The sequence below is a fragment of the Mobula hypostoma genome, chromosome 22 (assembly GCF_963921235.1).
Source record: "Mobula hypostoma chromosome 22, sMobHyp1.1, whole genome shotgun sequence".
In the NCBI taxonomy this organism is placed as follows: Eukaryota; Metazoa; Chordata; class Chondrichthyes; order Myliobatiformes; family Myliobatidae; genus Mobula; species Mobula hypostoma.
This window is the reverse complement of record NC_086118.1, coordinates 33,812,865-33,839,223: the sequence shown is the minus strand read 5'-3', so window position 1 is coordinate 33,839,223 and position 26,359 is coordinate 33,812,865. Positions and strand designations below refer to the sequence as shown.

At 40.8% G+C, this 26,359-nt stretch overlaps 1 protein-coding gene and 1 long non-coding RNA gene across 3 annotated transcripts; one reads left to right on the top strand and one right to left on the bottom strand.

The window, feature by feature from the left end:
- LOC134360263 (uncharacterized) lies at positions 1-7,772 on the bottom strand. Its single transcript, XR_010021296.1, has 3 exons — positions 6,909-7,772; positions 2,182-2,454; positions 1-103 (listed from the first exon to the last, which is right to left on the bottom strand). It is a non-coding gene; the product is annotated as an uncharacterized LOC134360263 (long non-coding RNA).
- LOC134360259 (complement C1q tumor necrosis factor-related protein 1-like) lies at positions 2,431-24,725 on the top strand. Of its 2 annotated transcripts, none has more exons than XM_063074405.1 (3): positions 2,431-2,560; positions 13,300-13,646; positions 22,936-24,725. In XM_063074405.1, the coding sequence occupies exons 2-3, from the start codon at positions 13,310-13,312 to the stop codon at positions 23,484-23,486; spliced, it is 888 nt and encodes a 295-aa protein (XP_062930475.1). In that variant the 5' UTR covers positions 2,431-2,560; positions 13,300-13,309; the 3' UTR covers positions 23,487-24,725. The 2 variants fall into 2 exon arrangements, with proteins under 2 accessions (XP_062930475.1, XP_062930476.1); XM_063074406.1 differs by lacking the exon at positions 2,431-2,560 and adding an exon at positions 8,457-8,580.
- Positions 24,726-26,359: the final 1,634 nt, after the last annotated feature.

Genomic DNA, 26,359 nt, shown 5'->3' with positions numbered 1-26,359 from the left:
GTAGAATGACTGGTGGTGCCAGATGGGGTGACTTGAGTATCTCAAGACCTGCTGATCTCTTGGGATTTTCACACACAACAATCTCTTGAGTTTACAGGGAATTCTGCGAGAAAACAAAAAAAAATTCAGTGAGCAGCAGTTCTGTGGGTGAACATGCCTTGATAATGAAAGAGGACAGAGAAGAATGGCAGATTTATTCAAGTTGACAGGAGGGCAACAGTAACTTAAATAACCATGTGCTACAGCAGTGGTGTGCAGGAAGGCATCTATGAATACACAACACGTTGAACCTCCTGTACCTAATAAAGTGGCCACTCAAAGTTCTTGCATTGAGCTTTGTACCTTTGAAGAGGTGAATGGTGCTCCTCCAGTCTTCCAAAAGTGGCCCCGAAGAAGACCTCCAATGTATCCTGAATGCTTTTGCTAAGGCATATAGAGCCCTAGGTCTTGTTTTGAATATAAAAAAGATGCTGGTCCTATACAAGCCACCACCCAACTAGCCATTTATCTAGCTCTCTGTAAAAGTTGACGATACCACCATTGAAAAAGTAATCCACCTTCCCTACCTTGGCAGCATTCTCTCCTCAAAAGCAGACATTGACTCAAAAATCAGCCACTGCCTGAGTAATGCTAATGTAACCTATGCAAGGTTAAGGAAAAGAGTTGTTGAAGACCGCGAACTATACATCCAAACAAAACTTTCGGTCTATAGAGCAGTTATACTTCCTACATTACTGAACGGAGCTGAGTCATGAACCACCTACAATCGACCCCTGGAAACTCTGTAGCAATATCACCAAAGACGCTTGTGAAAGATTTAGAGGATCAGCTGGAAGGACAGTTGCACTAACACCAGTGTACTGATGGAGGCCAACATGGACAGCATTTCCACCATGATAAAACAACTCCGATGGATACCTCATGTCATTTGGATGCCTAAATCATGTCTCCTCAAACAGATTCTTTACTCCCAGTTGAAGGAAGGTCAACAAACCTCTGGTGGGTGAAGGAAACATTTCAAAGATAGCATCAAAATCATCCTGAAGAAATTCAACCTCACATCTAAAAATTGAGAGGACATTGCACTCAATAGATACATCCAGAGGAAATCTGTTCAAGAGGGACCTCCGTTGTACTGCAGAGAAAAAGCAGCAGCTGCAAAAGGAGAGAATGAACAACCAAATGACTTAAACACTAACCACAGCCATCACTTACTCATACCCACACTGCACCAGAATATGTGGATTCCGGATTGTCCTCTACAGCAACCTGAGGACCTATCAATAGACAACTCTTTTAGGAAAACATCTTACTCAAGTAATTGTAAACTACTACTGCTGCTATCACTAGTGACTTCTTATGTAATCTGATATAATAACAGAAAACTTGACTTGAGCAACACACAAAACATGCTGGAGGAACTCAGAAAGGCAGGCAGCATCTGTGGAAGGGAATAGACAGGTGACATCTCATGCCAAGACCCTTCATTAGGACTCAGTTGTGCAGTCTATAAAACTGAAGTTATAAAATAGCAATGCAGGCTAACATAATTAAGGATAAATGTGTATTGCCAATGTGTATATTCCTGTCCAGTGATGCTACCTGACTTGTTGAGTTCCTCAGTATTTTGTGCCTGTTGCAAAATGTTTTCAGCATCTGTAGAAACTCTTGTGTTTGTGATGATTTCACTTACTTTCTAATTCCAAGGAAGGATTTGGATGTGAAACATTTTTGTTTTTTCCTGTCTTACTGTGAATTTCCAGGAATTTCCTGGCCAGCTTTAATCGTTGCAAGCGACTGGGCAGCAGCACTTGCACCGTCCTAAAATTGAATAACTTTTAAGAACAGTTTTGACTAATGCAGAAGGTCCAGTGGGTGTGCTGGGTTCTTTTAAAACACCATGTGACACAGTGGGTTTGGATTATGTAGTATTCCATCATAGACCACACAGGATAGATGGCCTAAGTTCCTACTTTATCATGGTTGGAAATCAGTTCAGCCAAGCTAAATAGGTCGATGCTCATTCCAAATTACTTCACTTGCCATAGTTGCTTCTTAAATCCGGAATGCTTATCTTGCTTTAACTTGCAGTATATAATTTCGAAACATTTAGTTTCCCTCTTCATATTTTATCCCTTTTCTCATTTGGCACCTTCTACAACTCAAAAGATTTTTGTTTACCTTTTTCTGTTTATGTTACGTGCCCTCAGTTTCTGCTCACTTCCGATGTTCCTTAGTGCTTCTGCTTTCTTTAGTCTCGTCGTTTCACTCTTTCTGCCTCTGCTATCTTGTTCCATGTGTTGATCATTCTGTTTTCTGATGGTTTCCGCCTTCTTGTTGACATTCTGGAGAGCTCAGACAGATGTTATGTTTTGAAGGAAATCTAAGTCACAGCTTCAGCCTCTGTAATCCGGACTCTGACTCAGAAATCAGGAAATGGAGCCAGTAGAGTGTCTGGGGACAAAAGGATGAGAAGGAGTTGCAGAATATTCTGAGCAAACACTCACACCGGAGGAAGAAGCAAAGATTTTTTTTTGCCACGTTGAGTATTCAGATTGAGGTAAGCATTGTCTGTAAATATCAGAACATACTGAGCTACAGAGACTCTATAGAAATATGTAGGACAGAATACAGAGGATTTGTTTGTATTAGTTCACTTGATACAAGTGTGTAGGCAGGTCAGTTCAGTTGCTATTTTCTTACAGTAGACTTACAGTTAAACTCTGTAAAGCTGTACTCAGTTCTCTGTTTTTGTTTATATTAAGGCAATTAGCTGCTGAATGATACTTGAAATTCAAAATATTTAAATAATTGTACTAATTGTAATGAATCTGCATTGTACCTGTAAGAGAATGGCAAATCCCGCAAAATCAGACCAAAATTAGAGATTCTGAAATTATATTTAGGACAGGAACAAATGGCAGCCTATAGAATGTATGCATTATATAAAATAAATTAATGTTCATATTTGCAGTTCATTATTAATAAATGAACTGTAAATATTTCACAATTTGTAATGGATGTATTGACATTCAAATTTTATATATTCTGTATATAGTTTGAACACATATTTTACAATTCTTAACATTTTCAAAATGGTTAAAAATAGAAATAACTAACTTGGATATAGAGACTGTTTTGGTGTCGATTAACTTTTCAGTGTACTATGATGCTGTTCTTGGTAAAGAATCTTTGAAATGTTTCCAGAGAGGGATGTAGGGACTTGCTTTGACTTGTATAAATACATTTTTAAAATGACAACATTGACTAGTAGCTAGGGGTGTTCTAATGTAGTGTGATTTATGACATCTGCCTCTAAGGATTTTGCTGTGTCTGGTCCAGGAGCATCCTTTTGTAATTACGCAACGTTTCTCTGAAGTGTACTTTTGTTTGACAGTTATGATAAAGTGATGATAACATGAAATACAATGAGGAAAAGGAAATTAAATATGAACACTCCTTCACTATCAAGAATGTATTTTTTTCCATTACAGGCCTACTGAGGGAAAATAAGAGAACACTATATATGGAAAATTCTTAGAGAAGCCATAGAAAGAGGAGAATAAACATATGTTATAAGTGACAGTTTACATTTTGTAACTCTAAAACATAAAGTTAATTGAAAGAAAACACAGAGCTGGGAATGTGTGGCTTAGTTTTATTTTTACTTTAAGTGAGGCATGCACGCATGACGTGTTGGCATGGTGACGTATACCATTCACTGACTTTTACATATAACATGTAGTGAATTGCACTGGAAGACTAAGATTTTGCTTTCTGAACACATTTGGGTGTGTCTTATGGATTTTTGGCTACTAATCGTGAAACACACCATGAAAATTTCCTATTATACACCAGTTTTTTGTAATCGTCTATATTTGTTATTTCAATTCGTAATTTGTCAATGAAAATGTTTCCACAACGTAAGCTGAAATGTTTTCTATCTTGTCTAGGCATGCTGGAGCATGCTTAGGGAGGATGGATACTGCATAGCAGGACAGGTTGTAAAAGTATCACGCACACACCGTTTTTTGCACTGCATTTACATGTATTTTGGTTTGCAATCATGTTGACGTGCATGCTTTACACACATAGCATATTGTGTGTATTCATTATAATAAAGTGCTTGTGATAGCAAAATGTCTCACCAATGTTGCAACGGCAGAGATACTTTGTGTTATATTTGTGGCGCGTCTACGCTTGAATCTCAAAGATGGAGCATGACTCATCTTATTAAGGAAGCCTATGAGCTCCTCTTTGGGTGAAAAAATTGGTGACCAAGCCAAAACCTGGGCTCCTCACATGCGCAACATGCGTTGTCGATCTCAGAGTTTGGCTCAGAAGTTTTCAGAAGACAATGCCATTCGCTGTCCTGATGTTATGGTGGGAGCAGAAGGATCATGTGACAGACTGCTTCTTCTGTTTGACCAGTGTGTCTAGTTTCTCTGCTAAAAACAATAAATCCGTTGAATATCCCAATCTCCCTTCAACCATGTATCCTATGCTACATAATGATAGTCTTCCAGTACCAAAGTCAACAGAGACATGAAGTCTACAGGAGGCAGGTGAAGATGTCATGATGCACGATCTAGGAATAGAAAATGACACCGATACTGATACAGATTTTGAACCCTTTATGTCGAGTAAGCCTTATCTGATAACTCATTCTGAGTTAAATGACCTGATCTGAGACTTGGGTTTGTCAAAGGCAAAAACAGGATTACTGGATTCAAAACTGCAAGGATAGAATCTGCTGTCCCCAGCCACAACCATTTCTGTGCAGGGTTTCAATATTTGAGGCAAATATTTCCCAGAATAACTGATGCCAAGATTAACAAGGCATTTTTGTTGGTCCACAAATCAAACAAGTCATTAATGATAGGTAATTCAAGGAACTTCTAGTGAACTGAAGAAAATGAAATGGAAGGCATTCACCAACAAGAGAAAATCTGCAGAAGCTGGAAATCCGAGCAACACACACAAAATGCTGGAGGAGCTCAGCAGGCAAAGCAGTATCTATGGAGAAAAGTACCATCGGTGTTTCTGGCTGAAATGTTGACTATACTTTTTTTTCTATAGATGCTAGAAGGATGTGGTTGAAAATTTTCTTGGCAACAACAGAGCACCAAACTACTTGCAGCTGGTTGGCAGCATATTTCAAGCATACAAAACCATTAAGTACAACATGTCACTAAAGATTAGTGTTGAAATTCGTCATAACTTACAACAGGACATTGTTGGGATGCAGAGCTGGGCAGACAGGTGGCAGATGGAGTTCAGTCTAGAAAAGTGTGAAGGGACACAGCTTAGAAGGACGAACCTGAAGGTCGAGTAGAGGGTTAATGGTAAGATTCTTAGTAGCGTGGAGGAACAGAGAGATCTTGGGATCCAGATCTATAGATTTCTTAAAGTTTTTGTACATATTGGTAGGGTGGTTAAGAAGGCATATGGTGTGGCCTTCAGTAGTTGGTGATTGAGCTCAGCAGGGTCACGTTTTACATCTATAAAACTTTGGTTAGAGCTTTGGTTCACTTCTGGTTTCCTCATTATAGGAAGGATCTGGAAGCTCTACAGAGAGTGAAGAGGAGATTTACCAGGATACTGCCTAGATTAGAGAGCATATCTTATGAGGAAAGATTGAATGAGCTGGAACTTTTCTCTTTGAGTTGAAGGAGGATGCAAGGTCACTTGATAGAGATGTATAAAATAATAAAGAGCACATAAGAGTGGGAAATCAGCACTTATTTCCAGGGTGGAAATCCCTAATACAAGAGGGCATAATTTTAAGATGAGTGGAGGAAAGTATAGAGGAGTTGTCAGAGGTAGGGTTTTTATACTGAGAGTTGTGTGTGCATGGAACCCACTATCAGGGGCTATGGTAGGGGTGGATATATTAGGAGCATTTAAGAGACTCTTAGACAGAGTCATAGAAAAGTACAGTACATAAACAGGCCCTTCAGCCCATCTAATCCATGCCAAAGCTATTTAACCTGTGTACTCCCATCGACCTGCCCTCCATACACCTGCCATTCATGTATTTGAATTTGTCATGGGGGGGGGCATTGGTGGCAGACCCAAATGCAAGACACAGACACTGAAGTACTAGGAACTGGACTAGGTGTGTCAAGAAAGCAAGGGAAGTGGGGAAGAAACGATGCTGGACAAGACACAGGCCCTGGACGAGACTAGGATACAGGGCCTGGGCTAGGACTAGACTAAGAAAGCGGGACCTGGACGAGGAACAAGGAGCTTGGAACCTGGACAAGGACTCCGAGCCAGAGACTGGACAGGGATCCGGAACCTGGGTCTTGACTCGGGCTCGGACTCCGGATCTAGGCCAGGACAAGACATGGTAAGCAACAGGACTGGACGTGGCGGCAGGACGCGGGACTCCTGGGCAGGACGCAGGACCATAACTGGATGAGGACATGAAGCTAAGACTTGGACTTGGGAGACTGGAACACAGAGCCTTGGTCTTGGGAGACAGGAACGCGGAACATAGAGCCTTGGTCTTGGGAGACAGGAACGCGGAACACAGAGCCTTGGTAAACTTGGGAGACAGGAATGCAGAACACAGAGCCTTGGTAAACTTGAGAGACAGGAACGGAGAACACAGAGCCTTGGTAAACTTGGGAGACAGGAACGCAGAACACAGAGCCTTGGTAAACTTGGGAGACAGGAACATGAAACACAGAGCTGGGACCCCTCCTTGGGAACAGGACGTAGGGCCAGGACTCATACACAGAATATTGAGCACGATGAGACGGTTCCCAAAACAAGGTAGTGGCAAACGGCTGGACCTACCTAGCGAAGGTGAGGACACAGAGATGGTTCCCAGCACAAGATAGCGGCAAACGGCCGGTGAGATCTTTGGTGATGTGTATACTGAGGAATTTGAAGCTACTCACCGTCTCAACTGCAGTCCCATTGAGGTTGATCGGTGTGAGCCTGTCTCTGTTCCTTCTGTATTCCACGGTCAGCTCTCTTGTTTTTTGGACGTTGAGGGAGAGGTTGTTATCTTGGCACCACTGTGTAGCCTGTCTCGTCACTGCTAGAAATAAGGCTGAACAATGTTGTGTCATCTGCGAATTTGATCAGCAGATTAGAGCTGTGTGTGGCAGCACAGTCATGGGTGTAAAGGGAATAGAGGAGGGGACTCAGGACACAAACTTGGGGGCACCTGTGTTGAGGGTCAGAGGGGCAGAGGTGAAGGAGCCCATCCTTACCAACTGTTAGTGATCCGATAGGAAGTCCAGGATCCAGCTGCACAAGGTGGGGTGCAGGCCAAGGTCTCTGAGCTTCCTGTCAAGGTTGGACGGAACTATAGTGTTGAATGCTGAACTGTAGTCCAGGAACAGCATTCTAACGTATGCATCCCTCTTCTCCAGGTGAGAGAGGACAGTGTGTAGTGCTGTGTCTATGGCGTCATCGGTAGACCAGTTCCGTTGCTAGATGAATTGTAGGGGTCCAGTTGTGGGTGGTAGCATCCTGCAGGTGTAGTCTTTAACCAGCCTCTCGAAGCATCTTCCTATCCAAACTTTGTTTAAACGTTGAAGTCGAGCTCTCATGCACCACTTATGCTGACAGCTTGTTCCACACTCTTATGACCCTCTGACTGAGGAAGCTTCCTTTCATGTTCCTCTTCAACTTTCCAACCTTCACTCTTAACCTTTAAGGCAGGCAGATGGCTGAAAGAAAAATGGTGACCGATGTAGAAGCGAAGGGTTGGTTTGATTTTGGAGTAGGTTAAAATGTTAGCACAACACTGTGGGGTGAAGGGCCTCAACTATGCTGTACTGTTCTATGTTCTACACTCTGAGATGGCCCCCTTAAAATATCATCATCGGAAATCTGCTGCAGCAGTAATGGCAGCAGTTCATTGTAAGTTGTTAGCCTCGCATAGTATGGGTGTTTCTGTTTCCAGGAACCAATTAGAAAGATAACTGACTATTTCTCCCTGGGGGATTCATGTTATTTTGGCAAGAGGAAGCTCTTCTCTAAGTCACAAGCAAATTATCAGTGGGAAATTTTCTCAAAATGTCAGGAAATGCACTTGACCATTTCCCACACAGCCTGCAGCATCTCCAGTGCTCAGTTGGAGCCATGTTTTGAACAGCAAAGAAATCTCAGCAAACTTTGACAGAGATGTCACTGGCAAATTATTTTAATGACTTGGGTTAAAGTCCATAGAAATTAGGTTAATTAGAAAATATCTGTATACATTCTATTAGAAAGGGGATGCTTTTCACCATTCTTGCCTGAGGAAGTCTGAAACTTATTGGTGAAATAATTAATTTTCTATCTGTTGCTGCTTTTGCACTACATTAGAACTTTGACTCATGGTGAAATTGTCAGCTGGTTATTGCTGGCAATAAAATGAAAATATTCTCAGTGATGATTGCTCAAAGAGGGCTTGCATCATTTTGACTTTGCTCAGACATAAAATAGAAAGTCTCTTCCAATACAAGTACACGTAAGCAGTAAGGCCGTGGGAAATGGGAGCTTGATGTGTCACACATGTATACTGTACTCTTCTAGTTGAACATGGTGGCAGGATAAAGCTATTGACTATTCCAGAAAGTAAGCTATTTACTAATATTATTTAAATATGATCATCACACTGATTCTTTTGGCTGTAGGTTGCAGTATTAAATTCTAAATTTTAGACAGCCTTTAATGAAAAGGCTGGAGTGAACTTGGGACCTAAATTGCACATGAATAGAATAAGTGGCCAGCCCAACCCAAACAGCTATCCTGATGGACTACTGCAATCCTTCTGTCAGAATTAACAACTAGTTATATGAAACATGCTTTATCAGGGCATTTTGACACCACTGCTAGAAAAATTAATTGTAGAACCCACTGTGCATATTCCTGACAAATTAAAAAAAGGGTAGTGCATTTGTGATTATAGGATGAAAAATCTACATCTTATTCAGTTAATTTTCACATGAGGCCTGAGGCTGGTTAATGATATTAATTTGCACAAAGATATCAACTCTTTTGATAGGATCAGAAAGAGGTCAGAACATTTCATGGGAGAGCTGTGGTGTGGAATGAGACAAATGCCTGATTGTGTCTGTGGATATCCAGTGCAAATGATGGACTACATTACCATTGAATATCTTCATTCTTTCAGCAGTGTCCAAAAATATTCTTGAAATAATCGCTGCCTTTCTAATCTAGATATTATTTAGTGATAGTTTTTTAGACAATATGAAAGAGAATCTGTCCATAAAAAGGAAAATTTCTGGCTGCAGAGAGCAGAGATAGTAGTTCATAGAAAGCAGTTCTGTGAGCTGTCCACAAAATGTTGCCCTATATTATCAGTGCCATCTTGCTAGAGATACTCTAACAAGGCATGAAGCGCAGCAATTCTATTTGGAAGCCTTATTAATGCATTTGACACATATGTATACTCCTCTTTAGAAGCCTAAGATTGCATTGCCTCGAGGCCTGGCAGGCTCTTTGACCTATACTTGAGTCTTTGGACAATAATGAGTAGGTGCCATGGTTGATTAACCCAATGATACAATGGTACAACATGCAGATCTATTTCTGACTGAGATGAGAATGCTCCCACTGAGCCACAGCTAATACACCCTGTATGTGCATTAGACAGGGTATCTGGGGGGATTTGCAGCCTCCCTCTGAACTGTGTGTGTTTGAATAGTGAATTCAAACACATCACAGAAATAGTGGCTCTGGGTTCGACTGCTGTTGAAATTGGTCAGAGCAGAGTCAACAATTTTTAAAGCAACATACAACATCCCTAGTATCAAATCAAGCTATTATATAAATATATTGCTAACCTGTGTTTATATCTTCCACAGAAGTTTTACCAGCAATTCTATTTTAAAATGCACTGTCAGAGAGTTTAGTGAAGGACGGTTTTCTAAAGATTTCCTCCAAAATAATAAACAAGCTTACCCACAATTTATTTATCATGGCAGATTTGATTCCCTCCTACACCATCCATTTTTCCTTATGCTGTTGTAAATATAATGAAAATTTTCACAGTTGGACGCTGCCATCTCCACATATGACATTTGGTTGCTGCTCACAGACCATATGGTTCTGGAGGATGATTGTTTACGGCTCTTGTGCAATCAGTTGTTTATATTAACTTTGAAAACAAGAGTTTTTGCTTCACTGCCATGTGTCTTTTTCAGTTAGCTTTCAACTTAGTTAGAGGTTCCCAATATTTTTGCTGTAATTTTTTTCCCTGCTCATCATATACTCCACTCTAATTCTAATCAAATATTGCAAATGATTGATTTCTATAATTGATCTCTTTTCCACTATTACTGCACCATCAATCTGGTTTGAAGACCTGGCAACTAATCCACTGAACTTTGTTAATGACCTATTTCATGTATTTACTATACTGGTTCACATTGGGAACTATGGTTTCCTCCTGCATTTCAAAGAGAATGATTTTATGAGCAGCCACCTACAGTAGGGATGTTATAAAGTAATTTATATGGTTGATAGATTATTCAGGATGGAATTGATGGGCATATGACTGAGGATGTAATCCAAGCAAGTTTGAAGTAATGCACTTAAGGAAAATAAATTCTGGTAGAACATATAGAGTGTACGGCAGGAACCTCGGGGGCATTGATGAACAGAGGGGGAGCTTAGGGTTCAAGTCTATAGCTCCCTGAAAATTGGTGACACAAGTGGATAGGGCGCTGAAAAGAAAACATTTGGTCTGCTTGTCTTTGTGGGCCAAGGCATTGAGAACAACAGTAGGGACATCATGTTGAAGTTGAACAAAGCATCATTAGATCCACTTAGAGTACAGTTCAGCTCAACAAGCTGCAAGGAGATGTGGTAGTAATAGAGAGAGTGCAGAAGAGATTCACCAGGATATTGCCTGGAATGGAGGGCAGATGGGTAGGCTGGGTTTAGTCTTATTGATATGTTGGAAGTAAAAATAAGGGGCCTTCAGGTTATCCTGGCATAGGACAGAGGTGTAAAGTGCACCTATGGTAAATATGAGCTGCTTAAGACCAGGGAAGTGGAAAACTGCTGATTAGTAGAGGATTTCAGAGGTGTCATGGATATAAGTAAGAAGGGGCTGAGCTGCGGAAGAAAGAATGGAGTCAAGGTAGGAAGAAATAAGTTCAGTGGAGCAGGTGTAGGCTAAAATAATGGGGCAATGCTGAGATATTCTGAGGGTCTTCTTCTTTTTCCTTGAATAGAGGCCATGGTTGTGTATCATGTGGAATAACAAGGAAACCTATAAATCCAATAATGAATCAAATTACTTTGGTAAACAATAACAGAGATGTGTATGTGATGTGTCCCAAATGAGCTTTATGATACTGACCCAGTATGAAATATGGAGAAAATCAAACTCTTGAAATGATCATAACTTATCTGTTTTCTTCCCCCAAGCAAAAACATGGTACTATGTGAATGTTTCTCCAGCAAGAATAATAATGAACAAATTGTCTCACGTTTTTATACTATTGTCATATTTCAATGACGAAGTTATTCAATCTCCTCCCCTGAAGGAACACCAATACTGGAAAATGGCACAATGCATATAACAGGTGGAATTTTTAATCATAAAGTCAATTTGGCTTGCCAGGTTCCTCCTCAGCCATGTTAAGGAAAATTACGAAAGGGCTTCAGGCACCCGCAGATTGCTCATCAGAGCGAATTTTGAGTTGGCTCTAGACAAAGAGTACTAATGGACTATTTAAAAGTGGATGCTTTCCAGTTCTGCCCAAATTTCCCTTCACCAATTCTCCACATTAGTGCATCATCTTATGGTGATAAGAACAGGAGTAGTGATCCTGACATGTTTTTTACTCCGCAATCCTGTGACTGTGTATTATTTTTTCTGCTTTTTCAACTGAAACTGGTTAATTCAGGATAAAATGTGAATTAGACTATGAATTTGCTCCATATTAGCTTTACCAAGGGAGAACTACTGTGCGGCTGTGAATACAGGAATTGTCATCTCCAGCTTCAATTATCATTAATATGTCCTCACCATCCTTCTCCGAAACCTTTCCTTCATCAAAAAATAGGCAAGGGCACAGGCACATTTGAGCTTCCCTTTAAGTCACACACCATCCTGATTCTTAAAATATAGAAACATAGAAACATAGAAAACCTACAGCACAATACAGGCCCTTCGACCCTCAAAGCTGTGCTGAACATGTCCTTACCTTAGAACTACCTTGGCTTACCCATAGCCCTCTATTTTTCTAAGCTCCATGTACCCATCCAGGAGTCTCTTAAAAGACCCTATTGTTTCCGCCTCCACCACCGCCGCCGGCAGCCCATTCCACGCACTCACCACTCTCTGCGTAAAAAACTTACCCCTGATGTTTCCTCTGTACCTACTTCCAAGCACCTTAAAACTACGCCCTCTCATGTTAGCCATTTCAGCCCTGGAAAAAAAGGCCTCTGACTATCCACACGATCAATGCCTCTCATTATCTTGTACACCTCTCTCAGGTCACCTTTCATCCTCTGTCGTCCAATGAGAAAAGGCCAAGTTCATTCAACCTATTCACATGCTCCCCAATCCAGGCAACATCCTTGTAAATCTCCCCTGCACCCTTTCTATGGTTTCCACGTCCTTCATGTAGTGAGGCGACCAGAACTGAGCACAGTACTCCAAGTGGGGTCTGACCAGGGTTCTATATAGCTGCAATATTACCTCTCGGCTCTTAAACTCAATCCCACGATTGATGAAGGCCAATGTACCGTATGCCTTCTTAACCACAGAGTCAACCTGCGCAGCAGCTTTGAGTGTCCTGTGGACACAGACCCCAAGATCCCTCTGATCCTCCACACTGCCAAGAGACTTACCATTGATGCTACATTCTGCCATTATATTTGACCTACCAAAATGAACCACCTGACACTTATCTGGGTTGAACTCCATCTCTATCCCTTCAGCATCCTTTGATCAAAAATCATTTCCTGCCCAGCAGCAGCAAAATGCAATAGTAGGCCATTCGGCCCATGAGAAAGGTCCCTCCTTTGTCATCTGTATGATGTCATTCGTGTCATCATCCAAAGTCATGAAGTGTGTATCTAGTTTCATCCTAGCACCCAGTTCCACCTCTCTCACCTTTGTTATGTATTGAATGTAATATTTGTTGTTTTCCTTCTGGAGCAGGGGTTCCAAACCCGTTTTATGTCCTGGACCAATAAGCAAGGGGTCTATGGATCCCAGGTTGGGAACCCCTATTCTAGAGTGAATTGTGTGTTTACTTTCAATTTTACTATTTTCTTTGTATAATCATAATTGTTTTTGTTTATTAATGATAGGTGGTTGACCATGGATCTCCTTTTTACTTTCTTCCTCATCATTGAAGTTTGTGTATTCCCAATGCGTGTGGATGGATTCATAAATAGGCACCCGTACGTTCATCTACCCGGACATCAACAAAGGGAAGAAGACTCCTACGCAAGTCCATACAGACCGAAGCACGACTTTGGTCAAACAGGTACAAGTCAGCCTCCAAGCAAGGCAGCGGAAGGCAGCACTGGCCACTGTGTCCAGTGTTGTGATCGTATTGACCCTTCCACATACCGCAGGCATCGTTACCGTTACCATAATGACGAACCGCTGAAGTTTGAAGTAGTTCCTCAGATCAACCTTACTATTCTCAAAGGTAAGATTAAAAATCACACATGAGTGTCACTGACTCAGTGTACAGAGTCTTCCAGCCTTGGGGGTAGAAGGAAGGAATTAGAGTGAAGCTATCCTGTGGGGAAAGTGGAATTAACAGCTCGTTTTCTGTTCCTAAGTAGGTCAACTTGGTTTATGAGAGGATACGTGGATAAATAAACTACCATAAAAGGAAATGAATTGGGTAATGCAGAATTAGGAGTTTAGGGAAAGAAATAGGAATCAGACAGTTCTTAAAACAGATTTTGCAGCATCCTGGTTGATCTATGGCCAAATATGAATCTTTATAAGTGATTGAAATAAAACAGGAATTACTGATTATTTAAAACAGTTTATCTGTGTCTGAAATGAAAAAAAAAGACAAGTTAACAGCTTCAATTGTGCAGTGTAATTACATTATAATTTGATTTCGTATTACCTGATATACAGAGGCCCCAATATTAATGGAGCTGGCTGGTGGTGTAGAGGCATCAGCACCCGACTTTGAGGTGAATGGTCCCGAGTTCGAATCGGGCTGGCTCCTTGCACACTTTCTATCCGTGCTGGGTTGAGCATCAGGCTAGCAACTCAGCCTCATAAAACGCAGACAAATGCAATGAAAATGGTAAAAATCCCCTCCACCCCAGAGCACCATAGGACACAAAAAGGAAGAGCAGCAACAACAATATTCATGGAGCTCCTCCAAACTTTACTGACAATAATTAAGGAAAACTTAATGGATTTAAGTGAAAATAGAGGGCTTGATGTAGATTGGTAGAAAGACTGACCAAAAGTGCAAATAATAAAATAGGGAGAGAGTTGGGGTTCTGGATTTTGGGTGGCAAACAGTAATGATGACAGAGGGTGTAAGAGCTAAAACTGAAAGTTCAGGGCTTACATCAGTGGCAAGGGGAAGTCTTGTAGTTATAGTGTGTTTTGTATTGGTTGTGAAAATGTGTTGGCTGCATTCTCATGTCATGATTGCGCCTGGGGCAAGAGTTGTGGTTCATGTCTTGGTGGGAGATGGGGAGTGCAGGAGGTGATAGCTTCTATCCAGAAGTCACCATGTTTCATTGTTGTGGTAAACCATGTATATATGTTGTAACTGGGTTACCTGTCTGGACATGCCCCTCTGCTGACTGACCCTGTGGCTCCTCCCACAGATCCCTGAATGAAGGAGATTGGACCATGGCTCCTCCTCTCAGTCCAGGGGCAGACACTCAGCATGCCAGAGGTCACATTTTACTGCTAATAAAAGCCTTTCAGTACTTACTCTACTTCTAGTCTTTTGGAGTTATTGATGGTGCATTAATTGTAAAGCCAGAGATCGTACTATTGTACCCTCAACTAAGCATTTTCTTCTTCCCAGCTCTACCCCTAGAAGGGATACTTGCCGTCATTGGTTGGGGCTTTGAGTATTAAAAAAATAGTGAAGTCGTAATGCAGCTGTATGAGGCTTTGATTAGGCCACATTTGGAACATTTGGTGCAGTTCTTGTTGCTGCTGTACAGTGAGGCTCTGGAGAGATGGCAGAAAAAGTTCAAAAAGATGAAGGGACTTGACCAGAAATATTGATTGTAAATTTGCCTCCATAGATGCTGCCTCAGCTCCTCCACCACTTAAAAGATTTGAAAGAATAGTTTTATCTTGAAACATTGAAATGCATCAATGTGTCAACGACCAGTGTAGTCCGAGGATGTGCTAGGAGTGTTGCCATGCTTCCAGCACTAACATAGCATACCCACAAATTACTAATCCTAACTTGGGAATGTGGGAAGAAACCAGAGGACTTGGAGGAAACCAACATGATCATAGGGAGAATATACAGGCTCCTTACAGACCGCATTAGGAATTGAACCCCAGTCGTTGGTGCTGTAGGGTATTACACTATTATTCTACCATATCACCCTCTGTGCTGCTCCAGATTCCAGCATCTTGTGTCAGCAGGATATTGTCTGGATTAGAGAGTATTAGTCATCAGGGGAGGTTGGACAAACTTGGATTATTTTCTCTGAGTGACAGAGATGGAGGGGTGACCTGCTGAAGTATATAAAACTATGAGAGGCAGAGCTAATGTAGATAGTCTTTTTTCCCAGTGTGGAAACATTAGGCATTAGTGGGTGTAGCTTTAAGGCAAGAAAGGGAAAGTTTAAAGGAGACTTGCAGGGGAAATTTTTTTTACAGAGGCTGGACTAAGTGCCTGGATGCCTTGTTGGGGAAAGTACTGGAACCAGATATGAGAGTGAATTTTTAAGAGGCATTTGGACAGCTTCATGCACAGGTAGTAAAGATAGATAGATAGAGAGATAAATACTTTATTGATCCCAAAGGAAATTACAGTGCCACAGTAGCTTTTCAAGTGCACAGATATACAAATATTAAAGAAGAAGTAAGAAAAGATAAAAATAAGTTACCTTAAAAAAAAGATGTACAAGATTTACAAGTGAAAGATTACACAATCATTTCCCCGGATATAGGTTGACTCATTATCGCGCCTGATGGCCGAGGTTAAGAATAACCTCATAAAGCGCTCTTTGGAGCATCACAGTTGTTGTAGTCTATTACTGAAAGTGCTCCTCTGTTCAACCAAGGTGGCATGCGGAGGGTGAGAAACATTGTCAAGGATCATCGGGATTTTCGGGGTGGGGGGGGAAGTGTCGATTGTTCTATCACAGCCTCCAGTGTGTCCAGTTTGACTGCTATAACAGAGCCAGCCTTTCTAATCTTACTATATTGATGCCATTGCCCCAGCACACCACCACATAGAAGATTGCAATGGCGACAACAGACTGGTAGAACATGGATGGATATAGATGATGTTCAGGCTGATGTAGAATTTGAATTCGTATCATATTGGTACAGATATCATGGTTTGAAGGGCCTGTTATATGTTAAACTGTTCTATGTTCTATGTAAGGAACCAGATATCCCCTTAAAACATTATGAATCAGGCCCTTATGATACTGGAGTTGATCAAATTATTTAAAACCGGGCTTCACTTGCAGTTTCCCAGTTGAAAGTTCAAGATAATTTCATTGTCAAAGTTTACTACTTTAAGACTCATTTTCTTGCAGACATTACAGAAAACAGAAGTACTATACAATTTTATGAAAAACTACGCATAAACAAAAACTGACAAATGCCAGTGTGCAAAGGAAGACAAATTGTCCAACTAAAATAATACAGAGAACATGAGTTGTAAAGAGTCCTTGTAAGTGAGTCTGTAGGCCATAGAATCAATCCAGAATAGTGGAAAATTAAGTTATCCACACCAGTTTAGGAGCTTCATGGTTGTAGGGTAATAAATGTTCCTCAACCTGGTGACATTGGATCTAAGGCTTGTGTACCTCCTGCCTGATGGTAGGAGCAAGAAGAGCGCATGCAGAGCATGGCCTGGATGTGAGGGGTCTTTGATGATGGAGGCTGCTTTCCTGCTGCAGCGCTCCGTGTAAATGTACTCAGTAGAGGGGAGGGCTTCACCTGTGATGGACTGGGCTGCATCCACCACCCTCTGCTGTCTTCTCCATGCCTGGGAATTGGTGTTTCCATACTAGGCCGTGGTGCAATCAGTAAGGATACTTTCCACTGTGCATCTGTAGGAGTCTGTCAAAGTTTTCAGTGGCGTGCCAAATCTACACAAACTTCTAAGAGATTAGAGGTGCTATTGTGCCTTATTTGTGATGACACTCATGTGCTGGTCCCAGGACAGATCCTCTGATATGTTGACACCAAGGAACTTAAAGCTGCTGTTCCTCTCCACCTCTGTTCCCCTCATGAGGACTGGCTTATGGACCTCTGGTTTCTTCCTCCTGTGGTTGATAATCAGCTCTTTCATTTTGCTGATGTTGAGTGAGAGGTTGTAGTTGTATACCTCTCCTATATATTGACTCAGCCAACAACATCAGTGTCATCAGTAAACTTAAATATGAAAATTGGGGCTGCATTTAGCCACACAATCATAAGTATAAAGTGAACACAACAATGGGGTAAACACATATCCCTGTCATACAACTGTGCTGATGGTGACTGTGGAAAAGATGTTCCTGCCAATTGTACTGTCTGACAGTGAAGAATTTGAGAGCCAGTTGTAGAGTGTGGTACCGAGGTCCAGTTTTGGAGCTTAGTATTGAGTTTCATGAGGTTGGATGCTGAGTTGTTGTCAATGAAGAACACTCTGATGTATGCATGATCCAGCTGTACCAGAACCGAGTGAAGAGCCAATGAAATGGTATCTGCTGTTGACCTGTTGCCATGGTTGGTCAGTTGGAGCAGATCCAGGTTGTCCTTCAGGCAGGTGCTGAAATGCTTCGTAACCAACCTCTTCAAGCACTTCATCATGGTGGTTGCAGGTGCTGTTGGCAAATAGTCATTGAGGCAGATTATCATGCTCTTCTGAGGCACTGGCATGATTGATGCCCGATTGAAGCAGGTGGGTACCGCAGACTGCCGAAATGAGAGGTTGGAGTTTGTTGAAGTTTCTCTGCTCTAAAGGGCAGGTTAATATGGATCTCAAAGAAAGGGAGCAGAGGGGAACTGTTTTGTTTTAAGCACCTTGGCAACTGCTTGGCTAGTTCCTGTCTTCAGCGCACAATTTACGCTGGTTTGACATTTGATTTCTGTGTTGTACTCTGTACATACAGAATAGTAATGATGTTCCTTTGCAGAAAAAAAAAGAATATAGGGCAATATGTCCTGGCATAGTTAACAAGGTAACCAACCTATCACCTATTTCCTTGTTGGGACTGTCTTTGATATACAGCCATTGGTTCTTTCTTATGTGCATCTGTACACCTGCTTGTTAATGTAAATGTATAATCAGCCAATTATGTGGCTGCAACGCAATGCATAAAAACATGTAGACATAGTCAAGAGGTTCAGCTGTCGTTCAGACCAAACATCAGAATTGAGAAGAAGTGTGACCTAAATGACTTTGATTGTGGAATAATTGTTTTGCCGGATGGGATATTTTAGTATTTCAGAAACTGCTGATCTCTTGAGATTTTCTTGCATAACAGCCTCTAGAGTTTGCAGAGAACGGTGTGAAAAACAAAAAGTATCCAGTGAGTGGCAGTTCTGTGGTGCATGAGGGAGAAAGGGATACAAAGGTATTCTGTAGGATAAAATGAAATACAGTAATGACAAAGCAGACTTAAAGGCAGCATGGTAGTGTAGTGGTTAGCACAACGCTTTATAGTATAGGTGACCCGGATTGAATTCCCGCTGCTGCCTGTAAGGAGTTTGTACGTTCTCCCTGTGACTGTGTGGGTTTTCTCCGGGTGCTCCGGTTTCCTCCCACAGTCCAAAGATGTTCTGGTTGGTGGGTTAATTAGTCATTGCAAATTGCCCCATGATTAGGCTGGGATTAAATCAGGAGATTGCTGGGCGGTGTGGCTCAAAGGGCCGGAAGGGTCTATTCTGCCCTGTGGCTCAATAAATAAAAAAACAATAAACTCAAATAACCACATGTTACAACAGTGATATACAGAAGAGCATCTCTGAATGGACAGTATGTTGAACTTTGGATAGCCTACATCCACAAAACATACAGACGGTGCTGATTTTATCAGGTATATATGAGTTACCTAATAAAGAGGCCACTAAGTGTGGAGACAGAATTTCAAAAGTCCTGAAAGAGAAACTGAAATTGCTGGTGATATTCAGCAGAGCAGTCAGTATACGTGGAGAGAGAAACAAACTTAATGTTTCAGACTGATCTTTCACAAACCACTTTCATCAGACGTTCAGCATCTACGGGTTTTTACTCTTCAGAAGTAATGCACCAGCTACAAAGCAATTTGGAAAGTGAGAAATGAACGCAACCCTCGCTTTTGCCAGTGTCTCCCCTTACATCGCCTATTCTTTAGCTTAGCTTGCCAATAAAAATACAGGCTGAAAGCTAGCATCCAAATTTAGAAATATGACTCTTTTCTGGATAACCAATAATGTATGTCTGGAGAGAGAAACAAATGGAACAAAGTACTTGTACTGCCTCTCTAGAGAGGCACAATTTTCGATTCTTCACCAGATCCTGAAAGTAAAACAGTGGCATAAATGTATAAGGGACGAACTTGTTCTCATGAAACTTTGGGCAGGATTGATGTGGCATGGCCTGAGACCAAGAGCTGACTTAAGCACCAAGCCAGTCAAATTAAAAAGAGTAAGATATTGAGGCTGAGAGTGAGGGCCAGACCAGTTTTTAGTTCACTACTCTGTGAGGCTTTATTTAAATGTTTTGTTAAATGTATAATTATTATTCAGCTGTTTGGCTGTGACTATGAGTGAATAAAGAAGCTATTTGGTTGAGGAAAGTTTTAATAAATGCACAGTTAAGTAATTGCAGCATATTATATTCTGTTTTAAATTCAGTATTCTATTTCTTTTTGAGCTGTATTTCGTTTTTGATTGCAGTAGAATTCAGTTTTAGCAGAACAAGATTCAGTTGCATCTACTGCATATTGTGCATTTAGAACAACCAAGCAAGGTGAATTTCTTTCCCCTTTCCCCAGAAAAACAAGTTAAAAAATATTCTCTATTAAGCATTTCTCAATTTTGTCTGAAGGAGCACAATGTTGATCTGCCGTTTTATTGTTTCATACTTGACTGATTGACCCAGATGCTATTTTATATTTCATTGGCACATGGGATCAGAGGTGATTTTGATTTCTCACAGTTCAAAAGGCAGACAGTTGTGTTCACTTTCTTTCAGACTTAACATTTTTTCCCCAACAGAGTTGGGAAATGCACTTTAACTTAAGTGCCAGGCATCTTTTATAAAGTTGATGCGTGTTGGCAGAAAGCGTTTTTCCAGAGCTACATATTTCAATGTTTTATTTCCAGCCTGTTGCTTAAGCCCTGTGTCTGATCATTGGAAAGAATGGAATCACTTAAGCTTCAGTTACTTGCTCATTTTTAAGCAAGAAAGGAGACCCTACTTCTTTCACGTAGCATAGTTGGAGATGAAAATGGTAAAATATGAATAATGAGCATACCTCTGTACTTAGCAAAGTTCTTAGAATTCTTCTCCTTCCAATAATGCTTGAAGGAGCAATAGCAGGAAGTAAGAAATGCAACTAATTTTATTTTTGTGATTTTTTTCCCCTTCAAGGTCACTTTAAGGAGTTGTACAAATTTCTGAAGCAACCCAGTTAAATCAAAATAAACTTCAACCATCTTCATGAATGAGGAGATAAAAACCATCTCAAGTCAAAGGTGATAATGGGCATTTCATTTCCTTATAACACAAGGATAAATGGTTGATAGTTGTAGAATTTAGTTCAACTAGATCAACTAAATTTTAGCTTGTAAAAATAATGTAAATCCCTTCCAAACTCTGTTTCCCTCAAGTTATAAAGGAAAGTGTTCTCTGTATTTTATTTTACCTGCCAAAGAACATAAAGAAATAGGAGCAGGAGGGACAGGGTTTGGAAGGAATTTACATTATTTTTACAATCTGAAATTTAATTGATCTAATTGACTCACAAACAAGAGAAAATCTGCAGATGCTGGAAATCTGAGCAACACACAAACAAAATGCTGGAGGAACTCAGCAGGCCAGGCAGCATCCACAGAAAAGAGTACAGTCAACGTTTCGGCCCATGCTGTACTCTTTTCCTTAGATGCGGCCTGGCCTGCCGAGTTCCTCCAGAATTTTGTGTGTGTTGATCTAGTTTCCACAACCTTCAGCCAATTTATCCTTGTGTTATAAAGAAATGAAATGCCTATTATCATCTCTGACTTGAGATGTTTTATATCTCCACATTGATGAAGATTATTTTGATTTAATTACATTGCTTCAGTAATTTTCACAACTCCTTAAAGTGACCTTGAGGGAAAAAAATTCGCAAAAATAAAATTAGTTGCATTTCCTACTGCCTGCTATTGTTTCATTTCCTTTTCGGTACTAGTCCGCCATAGCTACCAATTCATTCTTTCAAACACCTTCCCTTAAATATCCCCAATGATATTACCTATGTAGCATTCTGGGGCAGAGAATTTCAGAGATTTGCCATCCTCAATCACTTCCTAAAATAAAATATATTGAATTGATGATTCATTTGATGATTGGACTGAACTGATGAATTGAAGCAGTTATTTTCTCTATCCAATTTGCCCTGCGAAAATTGGGGTGTGGATCTTTTTAGGATACTAAAGTCTGGCATAACAATGTCAGTGAGGACTGATCATGAGGGAATAATATTACTTGTCCAATTAGGCATGGCATATGATTTGATGTGGATGTTTCCAGGTTATCATTTTCATCTACTTTGGATATACGAATTGAGAGGTGCTTATAAAGTACAATGACTAAAATGAGTTACATTAATGGTTGTTACTGAAGTACTATCAGGCTGCCTGGACCTTTGATCCAGAGAAATGAGCTTAATTCCTAGCATGGCAGCTGGGGAATACAAGCAATAAATAAATATGGATCTGTTTTAACAAGCTAGCCACAATAACAGTGACCACAAAGATACTGATTTGATTCATTGGGTTATCTTAAAAACCCATTTGGTTTACCAGTATGTTGCAGATTATAGTATATATATATTGGAAAGCTGCCATCCTTCTGGTAGTCCATTATAGGATCCCAGAGCCACCAGTATGGTTGACTCATAACTGTCCTGACCTCCAATTAAACCACTGAAGGATAGGATTTTGATTTAAAATCTCATTCGATAGGTAACGGCTCTAAAACCTCAGTAATATGCTAATATGTCAGTGAAGATTATATCCTCAATCCTGGAGCTCAAAGTCCTTGCGCTTTATAGCGAGAAAGCTGCAAAATAACATGACCTGAGACACTACAAATGTGGTGTGATATATGCACTTATCATGTCTTCAATGAATTCTTAATTGGAATTTTTTGTCATCAGTTATTTTTGGATTTTAGCCCATTTCTGTTGTCTGTCTGTGTGTTATGCGATCAAAAATGCAATTGAGTTCTTTGAACTCTTCATTGCCTAGATATAGCTTTAAATTGGCTTTGAAAGCATCATTCCAATAGCTCTTCTCAGTTGTTCCAACTGTGCAGTAGTCCTTGCTTTGTTACATTCTACATTGCTGAATTGCAGCCAGCCAGGAAAAGAAGCCATACTAGTAATTGAAAGCAAACAAAACTGTAAATGCTGGAGTCTATAGAAGATTGTCAAAGTTTTAAGTGAAGCAAAGCGAAGAGTTTGAATTATACACAACTTTTAATTCAAGCAATCGTTAGACTTGCAAACGTGACTTCAGTAAGCTGGAGATCAACAACAATGAGCTAATTATTAACACGCTGCTTTGTTCTCTTTTAGGTGATAAGGGTGAAAGAGGGACACGAGGTACTTATGGAAAGAATGGAAGAGCTGGAATTCCTGGACCTCCAGGGCCAGCAGGTTTAAAAGGTGCAAAGGGAAATACAGGGAGGTTTGGAGATCCTTGCAAATTATACTATGCTGCTTTCTCAGTGGGCCGAAAGAAGGAACTACACAGTGATAATTATTATCAGATATTGGTGTTTGATACTGTCTATGTCAATCTGTATGATCAGTTTAATATGTTCACAGGGAAGTTTTATTGCTCCATCCCAGGTGTTTATCACTTTAGCCTAAACGTACACACCTGGAATCAGAAAGAAACCTACATGCACATCATGAAAAATGATGAGGAGGTTGTTATCCTATATGCACAACCCAGTGATCGCAGCATCATGCAAAGTCAAAGTATTATGATGGATCTGGATCAGAATGATGAAGTCTGGGTTCGCTTGTTCAAAGGAGATCGAGAGAATGCCATTTTCAGTGATGGGTTTGATACCTATATCACCTTTAATGGTTTCTTGATAAAAGCAAGCAGTGAGAACTAACAGAACATCTGATGGACAGTTACAAAAAAACATAAAAACTACAGGTTTCTGCTTTAAAAGATTAAAAAAAATCTTCTTTCTTGATTTGCAGTGAATAAAATCATCCTGGTTACTTTGTAAATACTGTTTAATCTCAATGTTTAATAGCATTCAGCTATCCTTGCCAAAGTAATATTCTGTTTGTTCTTTTCTGATTTGTTTCCCTATATTTTCCTTCAAGAAGTTCCATGCCTTCCATTTAATGTCACAAACACTCACTTTCCTGTATCTGATATTATGTGTTTTAAGATAAGTGCTGTGATATTCCTTTGCATTCACTCAATCAATCTGCTTTCATAAAATGTGTTTGTACAATTGGCATTGTGCTGCCAAGATGTGAAACAGGTTTTGAAGTTGTAAACTATAGTTCGGAAATGTCTGAGTTGTATTGCAGAAGAATTAAAAAACATTATATTTTGAGACGATGTTGAAAATTACAGAAAAGCCTCTACTCTGTGTTTATCTGGAAGGGGAAAAAATTAAGCTGGCTGCCTAGACATGGACTAAATAGGTTACAGAGTAGGAGCACAGCATTTTACTCTGGCTATGAAATTCAGTTCTACTGAAGTTAATGATGATGAAAGTAGAACAGAACATGAAGCTAACATGAGTAATCTGTTTTTGTCTATGGCACATGCAGTTTAATTAAATTGATTTCTTTCCTATTTGTCAGTTTTTCAATAAATTCAGCTTTTGTTGCATTTCCTCTCACATTTCAAGATAAATGTTAGAGTCATGGAGTCATAACACAATACACAAAGGATACAGGCTCTCCAGCCCAAATCAACCATGGCTCCCACCATGCTAGTCCCAATTCCCTGCATTCGGCCCGTATCCCTCCTTATACGTATCTAAGGGTGCTTCTTGAATTATACTATTCTATCGTCTCAACCACTCTTCTGGCAGCTTGTTCCATATACTCACCACCCTTTGTGTGAAGTAGTTCCCATCAGATCCCTTTTAATTCTTTCCCACCTCACCCTAAATCTATGCCCTCTGATTGTAGTTTCCCTACCCTAGGGAAAAGACTGTTACTATCTATACCTCTCATAATTCTGAACATTCCCATAAGGTTGCCTCTCATTCTCCATGAGTTCTGTTGTGACTATTTAATTATTTTGGCCCACAGATCCTCAAATGAGTAAAAAAATGAGCCACATACATCAAAGTTGCTGGTGAACGCAGCAGGCCAAGCAGCATCTATAGAAAGAGGTGCAGTCGACGTTTCAGGCCGAAATCCTTCGTCAGGACTAACTGAAGGAAGAGTGAGTAAGGGTCCTGCATATTATTCTCCGTAACTTCCGCCACCTCCAACGGGATCCCACCACTAAGCACATCTTTCCCTCCTCCCGTCTCTCTGCATTCCGCAAGGATCGCTCCCTACACAACTCCCTTGTCCATTCGTCCCCCCCATCCCTCCCCACTGATCTCCCTCCTGGCACTTATCCGTGTAAGCGGAACAAGTGCTACACATGCCCTTACACTTCCTCCCTTACCACCATTCAAGGCCTCAAACAGTCCTTCCAGGTGAGGCATCACTTCACCTGTGAGTTGACTGGGGTGATATACTGCGTCCGGTGCTCCCGATGTGGCCTTTTATATATTGGTGAGACCCGACGCAGACTGGGAGACCGCTTTGCTGAACATCTATGCTCTGTCCGCCAGAGAAAGCAGGATCTCCCAGTGGCCACACATTTTAATTCCACATCCCATTCCCATTCTGACATGTCTGTCCACGGCCTCCTCTACTGTGGAGATGAAGCCACACTCAGGTTGGAGGAACAACACCTTATATTCCGTCTGGGTAGCCTCCAACCTGATGGCATGAACATCGACTTCTCTAACTTCCGCTAAGGCCCCACCTCCCCCTCGTACCCCATCTATTACTCATTTTTATGCACACATTCTTTCTCTCACTCTCCTTTTTCTCCCTCTGTCCCTCTGAATATACCTCTTGCCCATCCTCTGGGTCACCCCCCCCGTCTTTCTTCCCGGACCTCCTGTCCCATGATCCTCTCGTATCCCCTTTTGCCTATCACTTGTCCAGCTCTCGGCTCTATCCCTCCCCCTCCTGTCTTCTCCTATCATTTTGGATCTCCCCCTCCCCCTCCAACTTTCAAATCCCTTACTCACTCTTCCTTCAGTTAGTCCTGACGAAGGGTCTCGGCCTGAAACGTCGACTGCACCTCTTTCTGTAGATGCTGCTTGGCCTGCTGTGTTCACCAGCAACTTTGATGTATGTTGCTTGAATTTCCAGCATCTGCAGAATTCCTGTTGTTTGTGAACAAAATGAGCCTGTGCTTTAAAAATTATTTCATATGAGAAGTAGGGATAAAGTTATGAAATTCAAAGCAGTAAAAAACAATGGCAGTCCATAGCCCATTGATTCTTTAAGAGAACAGGGAAATTTTAGCTGTCAGTGACCTGGCTGTGTCAGCTAAAAGCAAAATGAAATAAAAATAGAAAACACAGAGGATGCTCAGCAGATCAAGCAACATCTGCAGAGATGCACAGTAGATGCCCTGATCAGCACTGAGATCTGCTAAATATTTCTAGCACTTCATGTCTTTACTTCAGATTTCTATCACCTGCAGTTTTAAAATTTTCAATTAGCCAAGGAAACATAATGGAGTTAAATGTTATTGTGAATTGCTGTCCGTTTTACAGAATCCATGCAGGTAGTTATTTTGCGCAACCTTGCTAACTATTTACATTCCATGGCTTCTTTTGATTTCTTACCTTGCCTTTCTTAATTGAATTTTTCCTTAGTTAGAATGCCTGGCGCTTTAGAATTAAAGGCAGAAGATGCCTCCAATACTCAGCTGGTCAGACTG